Raw genomic sequence first — 18,905 nt, forward strand, 5'->3', positions numbered from 1 at the left:
AGCCCTAACTGCTTCCATATATCACATATGAAAGCATGCCTTTACAAGTGGTTAATCATTTTCAATTTTTTTAATCGTTTACTTTGTTATTCCAGTGTGATTGTCCATTTTGTGTCTTTTTTTTTCCCCTCCTGCAGCAATGGACTCTGGCCGGTGACCCAAGCAAAAATGGGCCAAGTCCAAATCAAGGGGTGTGCATCCAGTCTTACTCAACTACGATCCGCCCCCGAGTTAGCCTAATTCAAATCACGTAGCAGTCGTTTGCCTCAGGCATTTGCCGAACCTCAGCAAGCTGTTCCTAACTTAATGCGACTTTTTATTTAAAACAAATTGGACTGAAGTGAATCGTTCTTCAGTGGTCAATCTTACAGAATCGTTACGCCAGAACGAAAATCGTTGTAAAGGGAGGCAAGCCAGTGCAGTCAGTCACGTGATTAGCAAAATGGCAGATGGAATGGAGCCACCCCCTTTCGAAGACGAACAGGAGCAAAAAGAGGACGACGATCTTTTCTCTGACGCCAAAGAGGTTAGTTAATATTGTTAATACAATGTTTTGTTGATACTGCTCTTGTTTCATGAGGAACAAATGGACATGGTTCTATGTTGAAGTGATAATTATGTTTGGACGGCCATACTCATCTCTGCATTTACTGTGCAGACAGAAGTCGGAGAGGTTTACGACTCAGAGAACACAGCATCAGCCTTTTACTTCATTGTTCTTTTACATTGCCAAATAAAAAAAAAATTAAAAAAAAGGTTCAGCGTATGTAAGAAAACATAATATTTCTGCAATTGTGTTTATTTGTATTATTTCAGTTGAATATATCCATCAAATTGATCTACAAACTCCAGTGATAGCGAAAAAGAGAAGGGTCGTTGTTTGGTCGGGAGGTGTGTCCGTTTTCACAGGCGCAAACTTATTTTGCTTTGCTAAGTTCTCGGTATTGCCGGCAGTTATTATGTTTAGGAGACAAAGTATTGCGCATCTCATACTTTTCAAATGCGTCTGTGCACAAATTACTTTATACACACTTAAATGCTATAATTCTGATTTTAACTTGTATTTCTTGAGGTAAACGGTTTTCGGAGATTGTCACTATGTCAGTGCAGAGGAACCACCTCCAAGCCCCACCCACTTTGCTGATGACCTTTTCACAGCAAACATTGAAAAATCAAATGTTATATGTTATATTGTCAAATACTTAGCAAATGGAATTGACACTTGAAACAGTAGAATTTATTAATAAGATACAAAGATTTATAGATAAACAATACATAAACTGATAAAATAAAATGCACATTGTATTACAGTTGTCTTAAATTGAATTCAGAAAATGTCTCAGTCTGTAACATTAATCATACTTAAAAGATAAATAAATGATAACATTAACAATTAAGCACAAATTTCATTTTACTTAAGAGTTACGAAAAAATGTACCTTCAGCTTCTGACTACTAGCCCTGGCTGGTGCAGTGAATATTTGATTTATATGTAAACAAGTTTATTAGAGGATGCAACAATAGAGCATAACCCTGTCATGGTGCCTCACTTAAGAAAAAGTAAAACTTTGATATTGTATGTTTGGTGAACTTATTTAGATAATTTGTTTTCTGTTTTTTCGAAAAGAACATAATACTATTATAGTGGAGGGATAGACGTGCAGGCAAACAATTCTTTCATCATGAAATTGCTTTACAAAATTGTTTCTAAAATGAAAAATACAAATGATACTTTACAGAAATGTGAAATGTTTCTCCAATGAAAAAAACAACAACAAAACAATGATTCTTTGTCCCATGTGGATTTATCAGTAGTCTTATCCATGGAAATAGACAATCCTTCTACGATATGTGATAGAGAGGTGGGATTCACAATATTAATTGTTTTTTTTTAATGGTGATCTCCATTATCTGCTAAAGAAAATTTTCAATCCATTGACTTATTAGATTTAGTCAGTTACTAAGGTATGGTGATATTATATTTCAGAACAAGCTGATTTAATAATTTAGTCAGATTGTGGATAGTATTTCTTCGAAAATGCCAAATAATGCTTATTTGCTGGATACTGCTTGAGTTGATTATTTGATACAGCTGAGCTGACCACTTGTACTGTTTTTTGTTGTGTTTTTTTTTTGTTTTTGTCTCTTGTCCCCAACCAGTTTGTATTTTTTCTAATGTGAATTTTTGTTTTCAGATCCTTTTTTTTCGTTACCAGATTTGATTAAAAAAAATTTTTTTTTAGATTAACTGTTATAAAAACTTTAGATGTATTGTGTTTGTTATCAGTGATAGTACTGATATATTGCAATCCACTGGTCTCCTTCTTTCTTTTGTTTTCAAAGTAAAAATAAAACTGGAATTGGCCATACCTCACACCTCTCAAGTTCTGTGTCTAATTGAAACAAGGGGTCAGCAGTCAAGAGATATATCATATATATGCAAAACTGTTCAGCACAGTTTTTGCACATTGTGCTTAGAATAGTGAGGTGAAACTTGGTCTGAAATTGCTGAACATACATACCAACAACACAAAAAAGTAACTAGATTTATATATTTCTGAACAGATTAGTGTCCTTTTCTCATTATAAGTGTATGGGATGTCATGCTATCTTTATTATAAATATGTTAGAAATATACTGATTTATATATTCACACGTTTTTGTTGTGTTTAGCACAAAGCAAACACAAAGGTCAAGATCATTTTGCAATTAACCCCACCCAGAAAAGGAGAATAAATGGTTGTGTTAAAGATCGGTACTGACAGTGACACTTTTGCTTCTCTTTGTAACGGGCCGGGAAGCTTGCCAAAACAAAGCAGCTGTCACAAAGCTGTAAACAGTGCATTGTGTGTCATGTCCCAAAGGGAAAAAAGTGTATCAGTGGCTTCTCTGCGGAAATACAACAATCGGGTCTTTTGGAGCCTGGTGAAAGCAGATAGGGAAGAACAACTCCACTTCAGGATGCAGCAACTTTAAGGGTGATTCGCTTTGTGGTTGAGATTAAATGTTCAGTTTTCAAGTTAGGTAAGTCTTTTTTTGTGACACATCTGGTAATAATTTGATCTTTTTCTCTGTCCCATAATTTCAGCTTTTCAGTGGCATTATCCAAGTGCCTGCCACTCGCACAGAGTTCCTCATACACAGCCACATACAGGTTCATTAATGGTCATGATCATCTATTCTTAACATTCATTGAATGATGATTTGTCTGTTTTTAATTGATTGAAGCCTTTACAAAGTTACTTTCAGCTTTTAGTCTTTACACCATTTTTCTTCAGATTGGATAGCATAAAGGTACATTATTGTTCGTAACCGTAGTTTCAGACAAATCTGTCTAAATATCCATGACAGTATAATGAGTACTTGTGCATGATGATTTGCATCTGGGGCTCCATAGTCTTTTTTTTTTTTTTTCATTATTATTTGTATTATTTTGTTAGGAACTGTGTCTTCCCTCATTTTGAAATTCTGAATGTGAAGGGCACTTTCACTCAAAGTTGAAATTTGTAACTTGCAGGGAAGGGTTCTAGAATAACAGGACACCTGCATCATTGATGCATTATGTCTTTTCATGGCATTTCTTCTGATGGCACATGCTGCTGTTCCCCTGTGGGTCTAACAGACATGCTAATTTTCTTTTTTGTTCAGTATCGTGAGTAGTCATTGTTTACTGTTTGTGTTTACAGTTGAATGATATTTGCCTTATGAACCCTCACTTAAAATAACCACAGGTCGTGGCCCCTGGTTTTTCCAGCCAGCCGGGAAGTCTGCTAAGGGGCACTGTTGAACTCTGCACCTGAAAATAGGCATACAGTGACACACGTCACATTTTTTTTTTTTTCTAGAACTAATATTTGTGCACAGTTACAAAGACCATTGCATTTGGAAAAAAATGTTAACATTACACTCCCTGTGTGGCTGTAGCTGTGCAGGTGATCTTGAAGAGGATTATCAACAGTATTTAGAGATCATTGCCAGGCATGTTTTTGTTTTTGGGTGTTTTTTTGTTGTTGTTGTTTTGTTTTGTTTTTTTAAACCTTTTTTGTCTCTCTCATGAATATCCATGTTCTGCAAGAAAATTCTGAGGTTTCATAGATTTGGAGGCTGTCTGCTGCAGTCAGTGCAGATATACTGATTATGGGTTTCTTGCCTTGTTATAAGTTGTATGAGTATAATGCATTGTCAAAACAAAAAAACAAAACAAAAAAAAAAGAGGAAAAAAAAGGGAAAAAAAGAATACGTTTGTATTTCAACATTGCAGGTTTTCAAAAAAAGAAATATTTAAAGCATTTTGCAATTATGATACATTTATAAATATAATATGAAAATCAGAATTCAGTAATTGGAGTGCATCTTCAATTTTTTTAAATGTAGAAAATGGAGGTTGCACACTAAGACTGGTACAGGTTCTGCCTTTCCTCTTATTTCTTAGATAATTTTTAATACGATAAGTTATTCTTTGCTTAGATAATTTTTAATACAATAACTTAGCTATTCTTTGCCTTATCCCTGCATTGTGTGCACATTTATGGGTGCATGAGTTGAGTGTACAGTTTGTGTGTGTGTTTGTGGTGGCCTTTGTGTATGTTTGGGTTTCATGTCATTGTGTGTCTAAGTCATAGATACGATAAGACACAGCTATTGAGGTGTCAAAACAGCTTACTGACATGAAGATTAAAACCTAAATCTTTTGATACAGAAGTTGAACACAAAATTTGCACCAAACCTAGTTGTTTGGCACTGAAGTTGATGGAAGCGTTTGTTGAATGTCAACAGAAGCCGTCCTCCCCAGAGACTGATGCCAGCACAGCCAGTATTCCCATAAGTGGCGGTGGAGGGGGCGACAAGAACGACGATGCTGCTGATGACAAGAAAGACCTTTTTGATGATGGTGAGTTTTGAGGGGAAATGTGCAGGTGGTAAGTAACTTGGTAACTATCCCAAATTACAAAAAAAAAAAAAAAAAAAAAAAAAAAAAAATGGTGGGGATACATGTATTTGTGACATTGACATTGTTATGCTATTGTGGTTACTTTCTTAATCCTCAGATACACTGCCACCAGAACTCTTCACTGTTGCAGCTCTTCATCAGAGCTCTTCACTGTTTAATTCTCAATAAACTCAAAATTGTGAAAAATGGGAAACCACTAACTTGACCAAGAAAAAAAAAATATCAATATGAAATTAGATTGCAGACAGCACAGCTGTGTTTATTTTCAGAGGGGATTAGATAGTTTGGAGAGGTTTGCAGGGATTGCCAGGGGGTGGGTATAATTGTGAATTCATGTATCTTTGATTCATGTGGTAAACTTTGCATTGTATACTATGATTCTGTCATGACTTTAAAAAAAAAAAGTTTGCAGGTGCAGTACAAATAGGTAAAATATAATTTGGAATCACAAACACACACGGTTAGTGTTATTATACTAGAAAGTATTTTCAGAAATATATGGTGTGCAGTAGTGCAGATTGTGACCGACAGGTGGGTAACTAAAGTCTGACCAGCATCACGCAGTTTATACATATAACCTGACCAGCATTGTACAGTTTATGCACAAAATCTGACCTGCATTTCACAGTTCATGCATAAAGTCTTACCAGTGTTACACAGTTGATGCATAAAACCTGACCAGTCTTACACAGTATGTATAAAGCCTGACCAGCGTTGCATAGTTTATGCATAAAACCTGACCAGCTTTACACAGTGGATGGATAAAACCTGACCAGTGTTACACAGTATGTATAAAGCTTGACCAGCGATGCATAGTTAATGCATAAAACCTGACTAGCTTTACACAGTGGATGGATAAAACCTGACCAGTGTTACACAGACTATATGCATAAAGCCTGACCAGCATTTTGAGATAAATTTATGCTTGAAGTCTGGCCAGCATTATGGGGTTTATGTATAAAGTAGACCAGCATGAAATGGTTTATATATAAACCTGACCAGTATTATGGGTTTTATGTATAATCCTGACCAGTATTATGGGGTTTATGTATCAACTAGACCAACACAAAAGGGTTTATATATAAACCTGACCAGTATTATGGGTTTTATGTATGAACCTGACCAGTATTATGGGGTTTATGTATAAACCTGACCAGCATTATCATTATTATGAGCATTTACGCCTAATCTTGAAAATAAGCCCTAATGCCCCTAGCATTATAGGGTTTAACCTGACCAGCTTTATTGGGGTGTATACTTAGGTCAAGCATGTAATGGGTCTCTTTTTATGAGGCAGCAATCATCCCCCCCCCCCCCCCCCCCTCACCCCCACTTATTTTTCCCCACTCTTGTGTACTTTTTGCAGCAGATTGTGTTTAGCAGATATACATGTATTTACCCCACATACAGACGTCTCCTTGAGCTGTTGAGGAAACTGTTTTTTTGTTTGTTTATTTTGTTTTTTTTAACTAGGTCACATCTTTTATTCATTGCTGCACTAACAGTATTTGTTTTCTTTGTGGTTGGCATTCAGCAGATGTTTTATAAAGGTTGATTTACTTCCTTTGTGGTCGTTATTGATAGGAAATATATTCTACAGGCTTATGTCTTTCTCTGTGATTGTAATGTCACATATGGGATCAGCATTGCTGGGATCAGCCGTCATACTTTTCCCGTGTTGAATTATTTGCATTGAGTTCTTTCAAGTCAGGCCTTGAAACTCACCTCTCTCCAGAATAGCTCTCTCCTCTGCTCCCTCTTTCTAGTCTCTAGTTTCTTTAGCTTTCTGTTTGAATGTATAGAAGTTTTAAGTTTTGTCTTTCATCCATTTGAATTAGTGTTATACATGGGTGTGAACGACTAGTGTGAAAGTGTTTTGATTTGTCTACACAAGATTTAACACCATATCAACACATTTATTAATATTGTTACTTTTTTGGTTCACCATTAATTAAATGCATCTATTATTACATACTAGTTTTTTGGGTTTTTTTTTAAAGTGCTATGTAAATGTATTTATCATTATTTGATTATTACTTTGTGTGTGTGTGTGTCCTATCAGCGGCTGGCTCAGAGATCAAACTGGATTCAGATGAGGAAGGGGATAGCCCGGCCACTTCAGCCACGACAACAGAGGAGCGCAAGAACTCTGGGGAGTACTCCAGCCCCTTTGACGCTCCTTCTGCTGCTCCGGCGGCTGCGGCCATAGGGGTGGCCGCGGCCAGTGCGGCCAGCAAGGATGAGACCCCACAGATCTCGGTGTCTCAGATGTCCACTTCGTCTGTGTCCAAGGTGTCCAGCACCAGCAAGAGTTCTAGAGAAGAGGTGAGTCAGCTGTAGGGCGCTTGTATGGTAGTCAGTTGTGTTCGACTGTGACCATCAGAACAGCAAGAAGCAACTGCTGTCCTGACTATCTGGGCTAGAAATTGATTATAGTTAAGAGTGTTTTGCTCAAGTTAACTACATCCCTACTCTCTCGGCCAAGAGAGTTTTAGGACAGTCGGTGTTGGGGATGGTCCCCAAGACTGCAGCACCAAGAACCAGTGCAATTTTGCCTCCTAGTTTGAGAGTCATAGTCCCTCACAAAAGACTAAGCTGTAAACGAGGGACTTAAAATCAGCTGACAACAGAAAGAGTGATCAGTTTCGCCCCCCAAAACAGAATTGTTTTCTTACTGCAGCAAGTAACAGCACATATATATATATGGTTGCCTTCATGATGTGGTAAATACTGGTCATGTATGTAAAAGCCCTCTTGTCAACACAAGTGAACATGGGTATTGGTGCCCACAAATGTAGACTGCAGCCAATAAATGCAGAAGAAGAAGTGATCAATTTTGAAAACGATTTAATAATTAGGAGCCCATTGGCTTTCTGTTGCAATTTTACTATTCAGGTTAGATTGTTGTTGAGAGCAAACTATATAATTGTGGATTGATGCAGTATTCATGTCAGTGTTTCTGCAGTAAAATAAAAACTAAATGATTTTCATGCTTAAGAAAAAAAGCATTAGTTGTTGAATGGCTGTCTTGAATTTCACTTGAAAGGTAAACATTTTGATGTTTTAAGTTTGTTTTGTATATTTTGGTGACTTCTGTCAGATATTTGGCACCATATGATTGACTTCTTGTTCCCATGTTGTCTGTGCAGATGGAGAACGGGGAAGAAGAGGACCAGTTTGACATCAACATCACCGTGACAGAGCCCCAGAAGATGGGTGATGGGATGTCTGCTTACATGGTGTACAGGGTGGTCACCAAGGTAACGCTCCTACCTGTGACACTGTGTGCTTTGGTTTGGGTTTGTGTGTGAGTGTGTGTGGACATGCTTTAAAATATTGCACGTAGTGTTATATGTTGTGACTGTACGAAAAGATGCCAGAATTACAGTCTCTGTGGCATTTGGCACAGTTTTTTCAGCGTCTGATTTTTAGGATATTGTTTTTGATGTGATATATTGCATGTTATTTGTTGTAACTGTACAAAAAGATGTTTGAATCACAGTCTCTGTGGCATTTGGTGCATTTTAGGCAGTGTTTGATTTTTAGGACATTAGCTTGTTTTTGACGTGCATATATATATAACTGTTTGAGTGGGTGGGTCTTTATGATTTGGTTGTCTGTATGTGTATGTATATCAGGGGGTAAACATTTACACTGGCATTTGTGGGCAATTGCAAGTGGTAGAGAAACTAAACTTGGTACAGTGTTTAACACTGAAAAGACCTTCACAGTTGTTGCCCTTGTGCAGACAGTGCATGTGGGTTAAACCACTTAAATTTACCATTCCACAGCACACTTGAGTAAGTTTTGTATATTGGAAATTGTTTTCTTACTGCAGCAAGTAACAGCACATGTAATGTAGTTAATTTGTGTGTGTGTGTGTTCATTTCTCTGCCACAGTTTTTGAAAGATTAGTGTTAGAGCACTGCACACAGAGTTTTGGAATTGACACAAGTTCACAAAGTACCTGTAGTTGCCTGTCATTGTAGGTCACAGTCACCTTAACATTTCTTGTAAGAATTAATGGGAACAACGGAGATGTGAACAAATTACAGGTGGTAAATTGTTGTTGTGCCACTGATAGTTGTTTCTTCTTCTCTCCCAGACCACCAACCCAATGTTCCGAAAGTCCGAGATGAATGTGCCTAGGCGATTCAGTGATTTCTTGGGACTTCATGCCAAGCTGGCAGAGAAACACACACCTCTGGGCATCGTGGTGCCTCCTGCCCCTGAAAAAAGTGTTCTAGGTGAGTGTGTGTGTGTTGTGTGTGTGTGTGTGTGTGTGTGTGTGTAAGTTTCTTTTCTTCTCATTTTCTCATTTTCAGCAACCAAGTAAGAGTTCAGAGTCAGTATGAAAGGCTAAAGTATTACAATGATCTACATCTTACATGACTTCTCAACTGGTAGTTTTCAGGATGTTTTTTTCGTTTAGATCTTGTTGTTGTTTTGGGTTGTTTTTTTTCATATTCAGTGTGCTGAATAGTTAACGTATTACACTCACTTTTTTTCTTTTTTTTCTTCTTTTTATCACTCTTACCCCCCAACTCCTATTTTCCTATTCTTTTTTTTTTTTTTTTTTTTGTTATACTTCACTTGACATTCTAGTTGAGTTGGTGGTTGAAGGTACATGGGACAGTAGTGGACTCATTAACAAGAAATAAGTGTTAGTGACTCTGGTGCATGAAGGTAGTATGACTGTCATTACCTGGATTCAGTGTGAGTGTGTATGCGTGTTTGTGTGTGTAAAGGCAACAAAGGGAAAATGATATTACTTATGTTACGTTGCTTTCCATAGGTAAAACTAAAAGTCATAGGGATTAATCAAGTTTATGATGCTTATGTCATGTATGAAATCACTGCACTTGTCTGAAAGGAGTGCAGTTCAGTACAGCTTGAATTTAAAAAGAAAAGAAACAAGAGAGGCAAGGCCTTCAAGACTCACTTGTGATACACTGAAAAAAAAAAAAATCCAAGCTTTTTATGTATTGTGTATAATTTCAAAATGTAATGTTTAAGATGAGAAAGATCAGTTTAAAGCGAATTAAGTCCCCTAGCAATCATTACAGAGTAATTTCCCTTCTTTACTATCAGCACCAAAACGTTTGCAAAATAAATAAAACTTCCATGCTTAGCAAAAGAAGTTCCTGTTTGAACAAAAAATGATAATAATGACTGCTCTTGTTGTTGGGTCAGAATATCAGATCAAAGTGCCAAGTTTAGAGAATACAAAAAATATAAATATAACAGTAAATGCAGTTTGCATATAATTAGGCTTCTTTTTTTTTTTTTTTTTTTTTTTTTGTGCCCATCCTGGATGTGCAATATTGTTTTAAACAAGATGACCGGAAAGAACTGAATTTTTGCTATTTTTATGCCTAATTTGGTGTCAGCTGACAAAGTAGTTGCAGAGAAAATGTCAATGTTAAAGTTTACCACGGACACACACACACACACACACACAGACAACCGAACACCGGGTTAGCTGCATGCTAATGACAAAAGAATCATCAACAAACTGGTGTGCTTTCAGTAGTTTTCTTTTCACTTTGTTTTTGTTTTTTTTGTTTTTTTTGTTTTTTTTTATCTTTGTTTTGAAATAATGGTTGATATAACTGATGAACTGAATGTGGAACAAAAAAGGTGGTGTGTTGGCAGGGATGACGAAGATCAAGATGTCCAAGGAGGAGTCTGGGTCTGCAGAGTTTGTGGAGAGGAGGAGGGCAGCACTGGAAAGGTGGGTGGTCAGGGTTTGGGGTTGGTTTGGGCTTTCTTTTTTCTGGGAGGAAGGTGGTGGGAGAATGGATGCTCATCTGCCAGTAAAGAGAGTCTATGAGGATCTGGGTTGGAATCCCACTCCCACCCTTTCTACCAGGTTCGACTGGAAAATCACACTGAACGTCTTGCCATTCAGATGAGACAATAAACAGAAGTCCTCTGTGCAGTTGGCGCTTTGGAAAAGAACCCATGGCAATGAGAGTTTTTGTCCTCTGGCAAAATTCTGTAAATCCACTCTGATAGGTACACAAATGTATATATTTGTATTTGTTGTATTTGTATTTATATTTCTTTTTATCACAACAGATTTCTCGGTGTGAAATTCGGGCTGCTCTCCCCAGGGAGAGCGCGTCGCTACACTACAGCACCACCCATTTTTTTTGTATTTTTTCCTGCATGCAGTTTTATTTGTTTTTCCTATCAATGTGGATTTTTCTACAGAATTTTGCCAGGAACAACCCTTTTGTTGCCGTGGGTTCTTTTACGTGTGCTAAGTGCATGCTGCACACGGGACCTTGGTTTATCGTCTCATCCGAATGACTAGCGTCCAGACCACCACTCAAGGTCTAGTGGAGGGGGAGAAAATATCGGCGGCTGAACCGTGATTCGAACCAGCGCGCTCATATTCTCTCGCTTCCTAGGGGGACGCGTTACCTCTAGGTCATCACTCCACATAATGTGGATATGCATGCACTCAAGGCCTGACGAAGCGCATAGGGTTATGTTGCTGGTCAGGCATTTGAATAGCAGAAGTGGTGTAGCATATATGGATTTGTCCGAACACAGTGACGCCTCCTTGAGAAATTGAACTCAAAACTGAACTACTTTCTTTGAAATGTTTGATTTTGTCAGTGGTGTTGCGCTCAGTGGCGACTTGGACTTTTGCTGTTGTGCTTGGTCAGATCATGTTTGTGTTTATAACAAGCCTGTGACTGCAGGATTTAATTCATTGCCATTCGGATTGATAAAGTGTTTTGGATTTCATTTGAATTTGGTTTGGTTGTGGTTCATTTTGTTTTAAGAGATGATTGGTTTGTCTGCATGTTTGTGTATCATGTCAGAATTAGGTTCATGTTCAGTTTCTTTTTTAATCGTCTGGTGAAATATTGACAGAATTGTCAAAGTCAGGGATATATCCTGGGTTTGTGTGCATGAAATGAATGTACTTGTGCCTAATTTTCTTTTCCAGGGTGTGTGCATGTGTATATGTGTGTTTTCCAGGGTCTATGGGGTTGTTAAGCATTTCAGCCCTGAAACGACCCTGTGTGGGTTTGATGGGTTTCAAACATTAAAGGTAAAACATGAATTTAGCTCAGAATTTATTGTTGTCTGAAAACGGCATTTTTTTCATGGTGAAAAACACTGGCTTTGGTCCTACCACGCATTGTGAGGGCATGCAAGCGACTATGAAAATTTTCCAGTTGTGTGGGAGATTTATTGTATCTTCAAGGTGCCTGATAACTTATCCAGCTGAGAAACGCCAGCTTTCCTCCCACCTTATTATGTGGGTATGTAAGTGTCCATGAAATGGTGAGGGTTTTGCGTGTCTTGTTGAAGGTACCTGAACCGCACAGCCTCCCACCCTGTGTTGCTGGCCGATGAGCATTTCAAGGAGTTCGTGGAGAAGGACAGTGAGTTGCCGCGGGCAACCAGCACCTCAGCTCTGAGTGGTGCTGGCATCATGCGCCTGGTTCACAAAGTGGGTGGCTCCTTCGAAAAGATGGCCTTCAAAATGGATGAAAACGATGAGGTTAGTGTTCCATGTTCTTGTGTTGTCACCTGTGTTCGGTTTTTTTTTTGTTTTGTTTTTTTTAATTCTGAGTGGCATTGACTGATTGCTTCCTTATCTATATTTGCACTGGGTATAGATTAGACTCTTTTTTGGAAAGCAAGAGAGCATATACTAGCCTAGAGTAGAATTTCACTACAACTACTTGAGCTGGTTGAGACTTGAGGAGATTGTGTTAGAAGAGAGAAGTCAGTATATTAACATTTCTCTTTGTGTTTGCTTGGAGTTTGGTTGTGTGGCGTTGTGTTATGTTGGTGGAGGGTGGGGTTGGTGTGGGTGAGCCAGTGTGTGGTGGGTGTTGTGGCTGTAGTAGTGTGGTGTTGGGGGTGGGTTGGTGGACTGATTCACTGCTATGTTGGCTGCAGCAGGTCCTGTGTGTTTTGCCCACCACCATCAGAAAGCCTTTTGGGGGGTCTTGTTGGTTGATTGTCTGTATGGCTGTTTGAATATGTCGTCACAGAGAGCACTTAGAACAACAGGGACAGGAACGTAAAAAACAAGTTTTAATTGGTCACCTGGAAAGCAACTCCTCTCCTAAATACTTAGAATTAGACCAACAAGGAAGTATAGAATAAGTTTTAATTTGTCAGCTTGAAAACATTTGCTCCCACCTCCCTTTTTTTTCCCATTGATATTTTAAGATTTTTTTATTTTCCAGTCTTTTTTCTTTTATACAAATTTTTTTGGTGTCATGTTCTATACAAAATCAAACTAAAGCAAACTAGGTCTGTTGATTTGTCCTTGCATTGTTGTCATGATTACATGTTTTCATCAGTATTTTCAAAACACAGTTGAAGGGGTTTGATTGTTAAATGTGTTCTGCTATGACAGATAAATGTTTAGATTCTGTTAGTGATTGGGTTTTTTGTTGTTGTTTTTCTTTTTGTTAATGTATTATTATATACATTGAAACACATCAGAAAAAAAGGACATTTTATAAATACATTCTGCAAGAAAAAAAAATGAGGAGAGACTGAAGTGATGAGGACAAGTTTTCTTTGGAAGTTTTTCTTGTCTCATTAAGAAAAAAAAAGACATTGTTTTCCTTTACACTAAAAGGCAGCAAGATAGCAGTGATAATATTTTGGACTTTCAAGTTTTCTTTGGAAGTTCTTCTTGTCTAAAAAAAAAAGAAAAAAAGACATTGTTTTTCTTTACACTAAAAGGCAGCAAGATAGTAGTGATAATATTTTGGACTTTCAAGTTTTCTTCGGAAGTTCTTCTTGTCTCATAAAGAAAAAAGAAAAAGAAGACATTGTTTTCCTTTACACTAAAAGGCAGCAAGATAGTAGTGATAATATTTTGGACTTTCAAGTTTTCTTTGGAAGTTCTTCTTGTCTCATTAAGAAAAAAAAAAGAAAGAAAAAGAAGACATTGTTTTCCTTTACACTAAAAGGCAGCAAGATAGTAGTGACAGTATTTTGGACTTTCACTGTACTATTTTGTACCTGCATACGTCATAGGTTTATGATTACTGTTTTAGAATTTTATCATTTGTAAGAAGAATATTCATACAGTGTGCCATTCAAAATGAACTAATGAAGTTTAGTTGAAATGTTAATGAGGTGCAAGTAAGTATCCCACATTAACATTTGTTATTGTCATGTAATGTTCACTGCACATTGTTACTAAAATACTTGTTGTACAAAATACTGCAGACATTGTCATTGTAGTACTCTTGACAATCTGCAGTGTCCTTTTTAAATACCACATTTTGTCAGTGGACATGAAATCAGATTAATTTTGCAAGCATGACATAAATGGCAGCAGTCACAGAGAGCAGTGCCTCTTACTATTGGTATTTACTGGGTTTTTTTTTTGTTTTGCTCACTGCACATTGTTGCTAAAACGCTTGTTCTACAAAATACTGCTTACATTGCCATCATGGTAAAGATGGCATTCTAAATCATCCCTTTGTGATACATTTTATCAGTAGATCTACGTTAAATCAGACTGTTCTGTGTAGGCATGACTTATCTATAACAGCAGTCATTATTAGTAGTGTGATTGTTTTTTTCTGCTCATTCATGCGCAGTACTCACTCTCCTGCACCTTACACTGTAAATCTCTTTGCACCTGTCACTTCTAACATCTGTAACCGATCCTTCAAATGAAATTGTCCATTCAGCACTGGAGTAGGGTGTGCGTGGATGTGGTGAACAACCCTGTCATGTACCTGGAAAGGATTGATCTAAAATGGAAACGTTTCTGTATGAAAAAGGATTCAGTCTTCCGGAAGCCATGTTGCTACATTGTGTGTGATCAGTGGTCATCAGCAACAAACTCAGCTGTAATTCAAAAGGCATATGAAATTAATGCAAGGGAAATAAAATTGAATTAAGAGTGGTTTTGTGAACTGAATAATTTTCAGTGGAATATGTTATTACACCAGCCATTTGTTCTGTTACAAGAGTGTGCCCCACTTCCTGAGTTTATATAAGCTGGGCCTCTTCTCCTATCAGGTCTGTGTTACAAGACTAGATGATGAAGCTGTGTGACTTTGGTGACTTTATACTGACAGATCATATTTCTACATAGGCATATGTGGGGTGTACACCAGAAAATGGATATTGTTGCTTTGTTCAAAGCCTGAAAGGTACTGAGATAGTGTGCACAGAATGAAAGAGTGGTGGAAGAAATAAGGTGTGATATCAGGACTTGTGACAAGTTGAAGATGTTGGAAGTCCTAGGGACTGTCTTATAAATACTGGGGTCCCTGTCTTACCTCAAGAACTGGGGTCCTGTCTTACCACAAGGACTGGGGTCCTGTCTTACCATAAGTAATGGGGTTCTGTCTTACCACAAGGACTGGGGTCCTGTCTTACCACAAGGACTGAGGTTCTGTCTTAACACAACACAAGGACTGGGGTCCTGTCTTACCATAAGGACTGGGGTCCTGTCTTACCACAAGAACTGGGGTCCTGTCTTACCACAAGAACTGGGGTCCTGTCTTACCACAACACAAGGACTGGGGTCCTGTCTTACCACAAGGACTGGGGTTCTGTCTTACCACAAGGACTGGGGTCCTGTCTTACCACAACACAAGGACTGGGGTTCTGTCTTACCACAAGGACTGGGGTTCTGTCTTACCATAAGTACTGGGGTCCTGTCTTACCATAAGTACTGGGGTTCTGTCTTACCATAAGGACTGGGGTCCTGTCTTACCACAAGGACTGGGGTTCTGTCTTACCACAAGGACTAGGGTTCTGTCTTACCATAAGTACTGGGGTCCTGTCTTACCATAAGTACTGGGGTCCTGTGTTACCACAAGGACTGGGGTCCTGTTTTACCACAAGGACTGGGGTCCTGTCTTACCATAAGTACTGGGGTTCTGTCTTACCACAAAGACTGGGGTCCAGTCTTACCATAAGGACTGGGGTCCTGTTTTAACACAAGGACTGGGGCCCCGGGCTACCTTCAGAGGGTCACTTCAGTGCTGCACGTTCTAATTGAACCTGCATTGCTGCACACATAAACAGGCAGATCTATCTTCCAGTTACAGTCGTCTGGGTTTCTGTTGCAAAAGGAAGTAACTGTTCCTTGGAGCAGTCATTGCTAGCATTAGTCTGAAGCTCCAAAGCACAAATTTTTGTGCTTTTGATGTGTTTAGATTTCTGAAAAAAAAAAAAATAAAAAGCTCTCAGGGACCCACCGTTTTTTTATGAACTTGAAGTGTGTTCTTTTTCTTTTCAAAGTGTCTGGGACACATATTTTCACATTATCAGGTGGATATTGTCCTGAAAATGATTATAAATATATTTTGGTCCCTACCTGTGCCCATGTTTTCGGTATGGTGTGTACACAAACACACATACTTGGTGGTGAAAGCTGCTTTTTGTTAGGTGTGTAATGGTGAGACGGGTGGAAGGAAGGTGGTGTGCGTGAGTGTGAGGGTGTTGCAGGTGGGAAGACGAGGCCCCCCCACCACCCCCACCCACTGTGGTGCCTCCTCGCTACTTGTTCTTGCATCTTCTCACACCTCTCTGTTATTGAGTATACTGTCACTGTCACTGTCACTTCACCTCGGGCACTGTGCGCGTATTGATCGTCTTCTGTTTCAGCTCATTGGGTATTCATCCCTGCAGGTCAACATCGTTGTCATTTGTTTGTTTGCTTGTTTAGTCAGTCACTTTTTGAGCAGACACCCCTACTGTCTTCATTAATCTGTATTTGTGGCCGGAAAATTGACAAAAATGTCGCCATGTTACAAAAATACAGAAAATATGGCTGTTCTGAGAAGGAAAAAAAGCATATGCGGTTAATTTCTTCAGACATTCACACTGGCAGTTTAAATTCATGTAAACCAGAATTTTCTCAGAAGTGGAAATTCAGAAAAACCACCAAGTGAATTGGCAAACCAACGTGTGTCACTGATGTATATATATATATTTTTTTTATCTTCCTAATTGTTGAGGCTGTTGTACTGATATCCAGATTGTCGGGTAGGGAAGTCTGTTTCAAGTGTTGCTATAGAACTCGCTGGTCCAAAAGTGTCAAAAGACTGAGACTCTGATATTTCAACCTGTTTTCTTAATAAAACCTGGGAAAGAAGCATGTGAGCATGAATATGTGAGAGACTTGGACAAGCCTTAATTGACATAGAAAGTATGTTCCAGACATTGGCTGTCCCATCAGTTGAAAGACAATTTGCTGATACATGACCTATTCAAAATAACGAAATAAACTTAGAAGTCTTCAGTAAATGAAGCAGAGAAACATCAAACAAATAAGTACCATAATCCTTTGTGAAACAAAGGGACACAACTTCAGGCCATTGCTGCTGATCACTTCCCATCAGTTTGGATTCAGATAAAGAAGGGATACGGAGAAATAAACTGAGAAACTGTCTCCAAGAAAGGCAGCCATGCTTCGGTTTTGGGGGTTGTGCATGCTGGTAATGTTAATGTTTCCATACCCCACTGTACGCTGACATGGTTTTCAGGATCTTGAATGTGTGCATTTGATCTCCTGATGTGTGTAGACATGAATGGGACAAAGGCACTAGCAGGTCTGCACACCTGTTGACATGGGAGATCAGAGTAATTTCCACCTTGGACCCACCAGACGCTGATTCCAGGATGGAACCCAAGACCTCAAATTGATGGCCCAACGCTTTGACCATTCAATGGCTGAGTGGTTATAGCGTTGGACTTTCAGTTGGTCCTGGGTTCATTCCTGGCATTGGCGCCTGCTGGGTCAAGGGTGGAGATTTTTCTGATCTTCGTGGTCAACAGACCTGCCAGTGCCTGTATCCCCTTTGAGTCTATACACATGCAGGAGATCTAATACGCATGTTTAAGATCCCCTAATCCATGTCGGCTTTCGGTGGGTTATGGAAACATGAATGTATGCACCATGTACACCCCAGGAAACAAGTTCAGCTGCCATAATGGTAGGGTTAAAATAGTCATGCACTAAAAAGAAACAAAAAAAAAACCCCTGCTGATATGATGGAGTGGATGTGGGAATCCAAGCCCACGGTTGCAGAAATAAAAGAACCATTTGTTTAAGGCGCCTAGCTTATAAATACTGTTCTTTATATTCAGCAGGATGTCATTTTTTACAGATTGCCCACCCAGCCACCCCTCTCAACACCCACCTTACTCTTACATTACCTCCAGATTTAGTTTTCTGGAGAAAAGTGTCCACTTTAGGAATAATTATGAGAAAATTAATTTTTCAGACTTTGGTCATTGCTGCCCAGAAACAGTTCAGTAATATCAGCTGAATGTTGAATTGTTTTCACTCATTCAGTATTGTAAGGATTGCGGTGAATGTTGTGCCAGTTTCCCCTCCTGGGAATGATTCAAATCTCAGAGAATGACAGTTTGGTAAGATCATTCATTGACTGTTTTAACTAAAGTGTTTATAACAATCGTTCCGAATGTTACTGTCATTACTGTCAGGATCAGAATCCCTGTATTCATCTCAGAACAGTTTGATACTTGCCCAGTAGTGAAACATGACTTTATACTGTCATCATAGACAAAACTTGGGGGTAGGGGTGTTGAATAATTAATTTCCTTCTTGTTCTCACTGGAAAGTATTTTTAGAACATTTTGAAGAGTGCCTGAAACTTTTTATTTTTTTTAAGCCTTTATGATTTGCTGTGATAGAAAGAATAACTTCAGAATGAAATATCATGACAATGATGTTGACCTAATTGATGAATGTGTATTGGAAGTGTTGCTTTCAGTGGTGCTTTGATTTCTTTTGCAGATTGTCTGTGTTGTTACCGTGTTATTTTCTTGGGTTTATTTCATTTCATGGTACTTTGGTAGGTGTTGGTTCGATTGACTTATTTCAGGAACATCATTTTCTCTCCATTTATGATGTTGTTGTTTTTTTGTTGGGTTTTTTTTTGTTTTGTTGTTGTTGTTTTTTTAAATTT

General features: G+C 38.4%; 1 protein-coding gene across 2 annotated transcripts in view; it reads left to right on the top strand.

Annotated features, from left to right (window-relative positions):
• The first annotated feature begins 215 nt into the window (after positions 1–215).
• Positions 216–18,905, top strand: part of LOC143297398 (sorting nexin-2-like) — a 42,114-nt gene continuing 23,424 nt past the window's right edge. Inside the window, exons 1-7 of one of the 2 annotated variants that reach the window (XM_076609731.1) lie at positions 216–526; positions 4,776–4,890; positions 7,013–7,275; positions 8,100–8,210; positions 9,056–9,197; positions 10,606–10,684; positions 12,283–12,475. In XM_076609731.1, coding sequence (XP_076465846.1) covers positions 443–526; positions 4,776–4,890; positions 7,013–7,275; positions 8,100–8,210; positions 9,056–9,197; positions 10,606–10,684; positions 12,283–12,475 — 987 coding nt within the window. In that variant the 5' untranslated portion in view covers positions 216–442. The remainder of the gene's footprint in view (positions 527–4,775; positions 4,891–7,012; positions 7,276–8,099; positions 8,211–9,055; positions 9,198–10,605; positions 10,685–12,282; positions 12,476–18,905) is intronic. The other variant, XM_076609733.1, reaches the window with a different exon arrangement.

Source organism: Babylonia areolata, chromosome 22 (assembly GCF_041734735.1).
Source record: "Babylonia areolata isolate BAREFJ2019XMU chromosome 22, ASM4173473v1, whole genome shotgun sequence".
In the NCBI taxonomy this organism is placed as follows: Eukaryota; Metazoa; Mollusca; class Gastropoda; order Neogastropoda; family Buccinidae; genus Babylonia; species Babylonia areolata.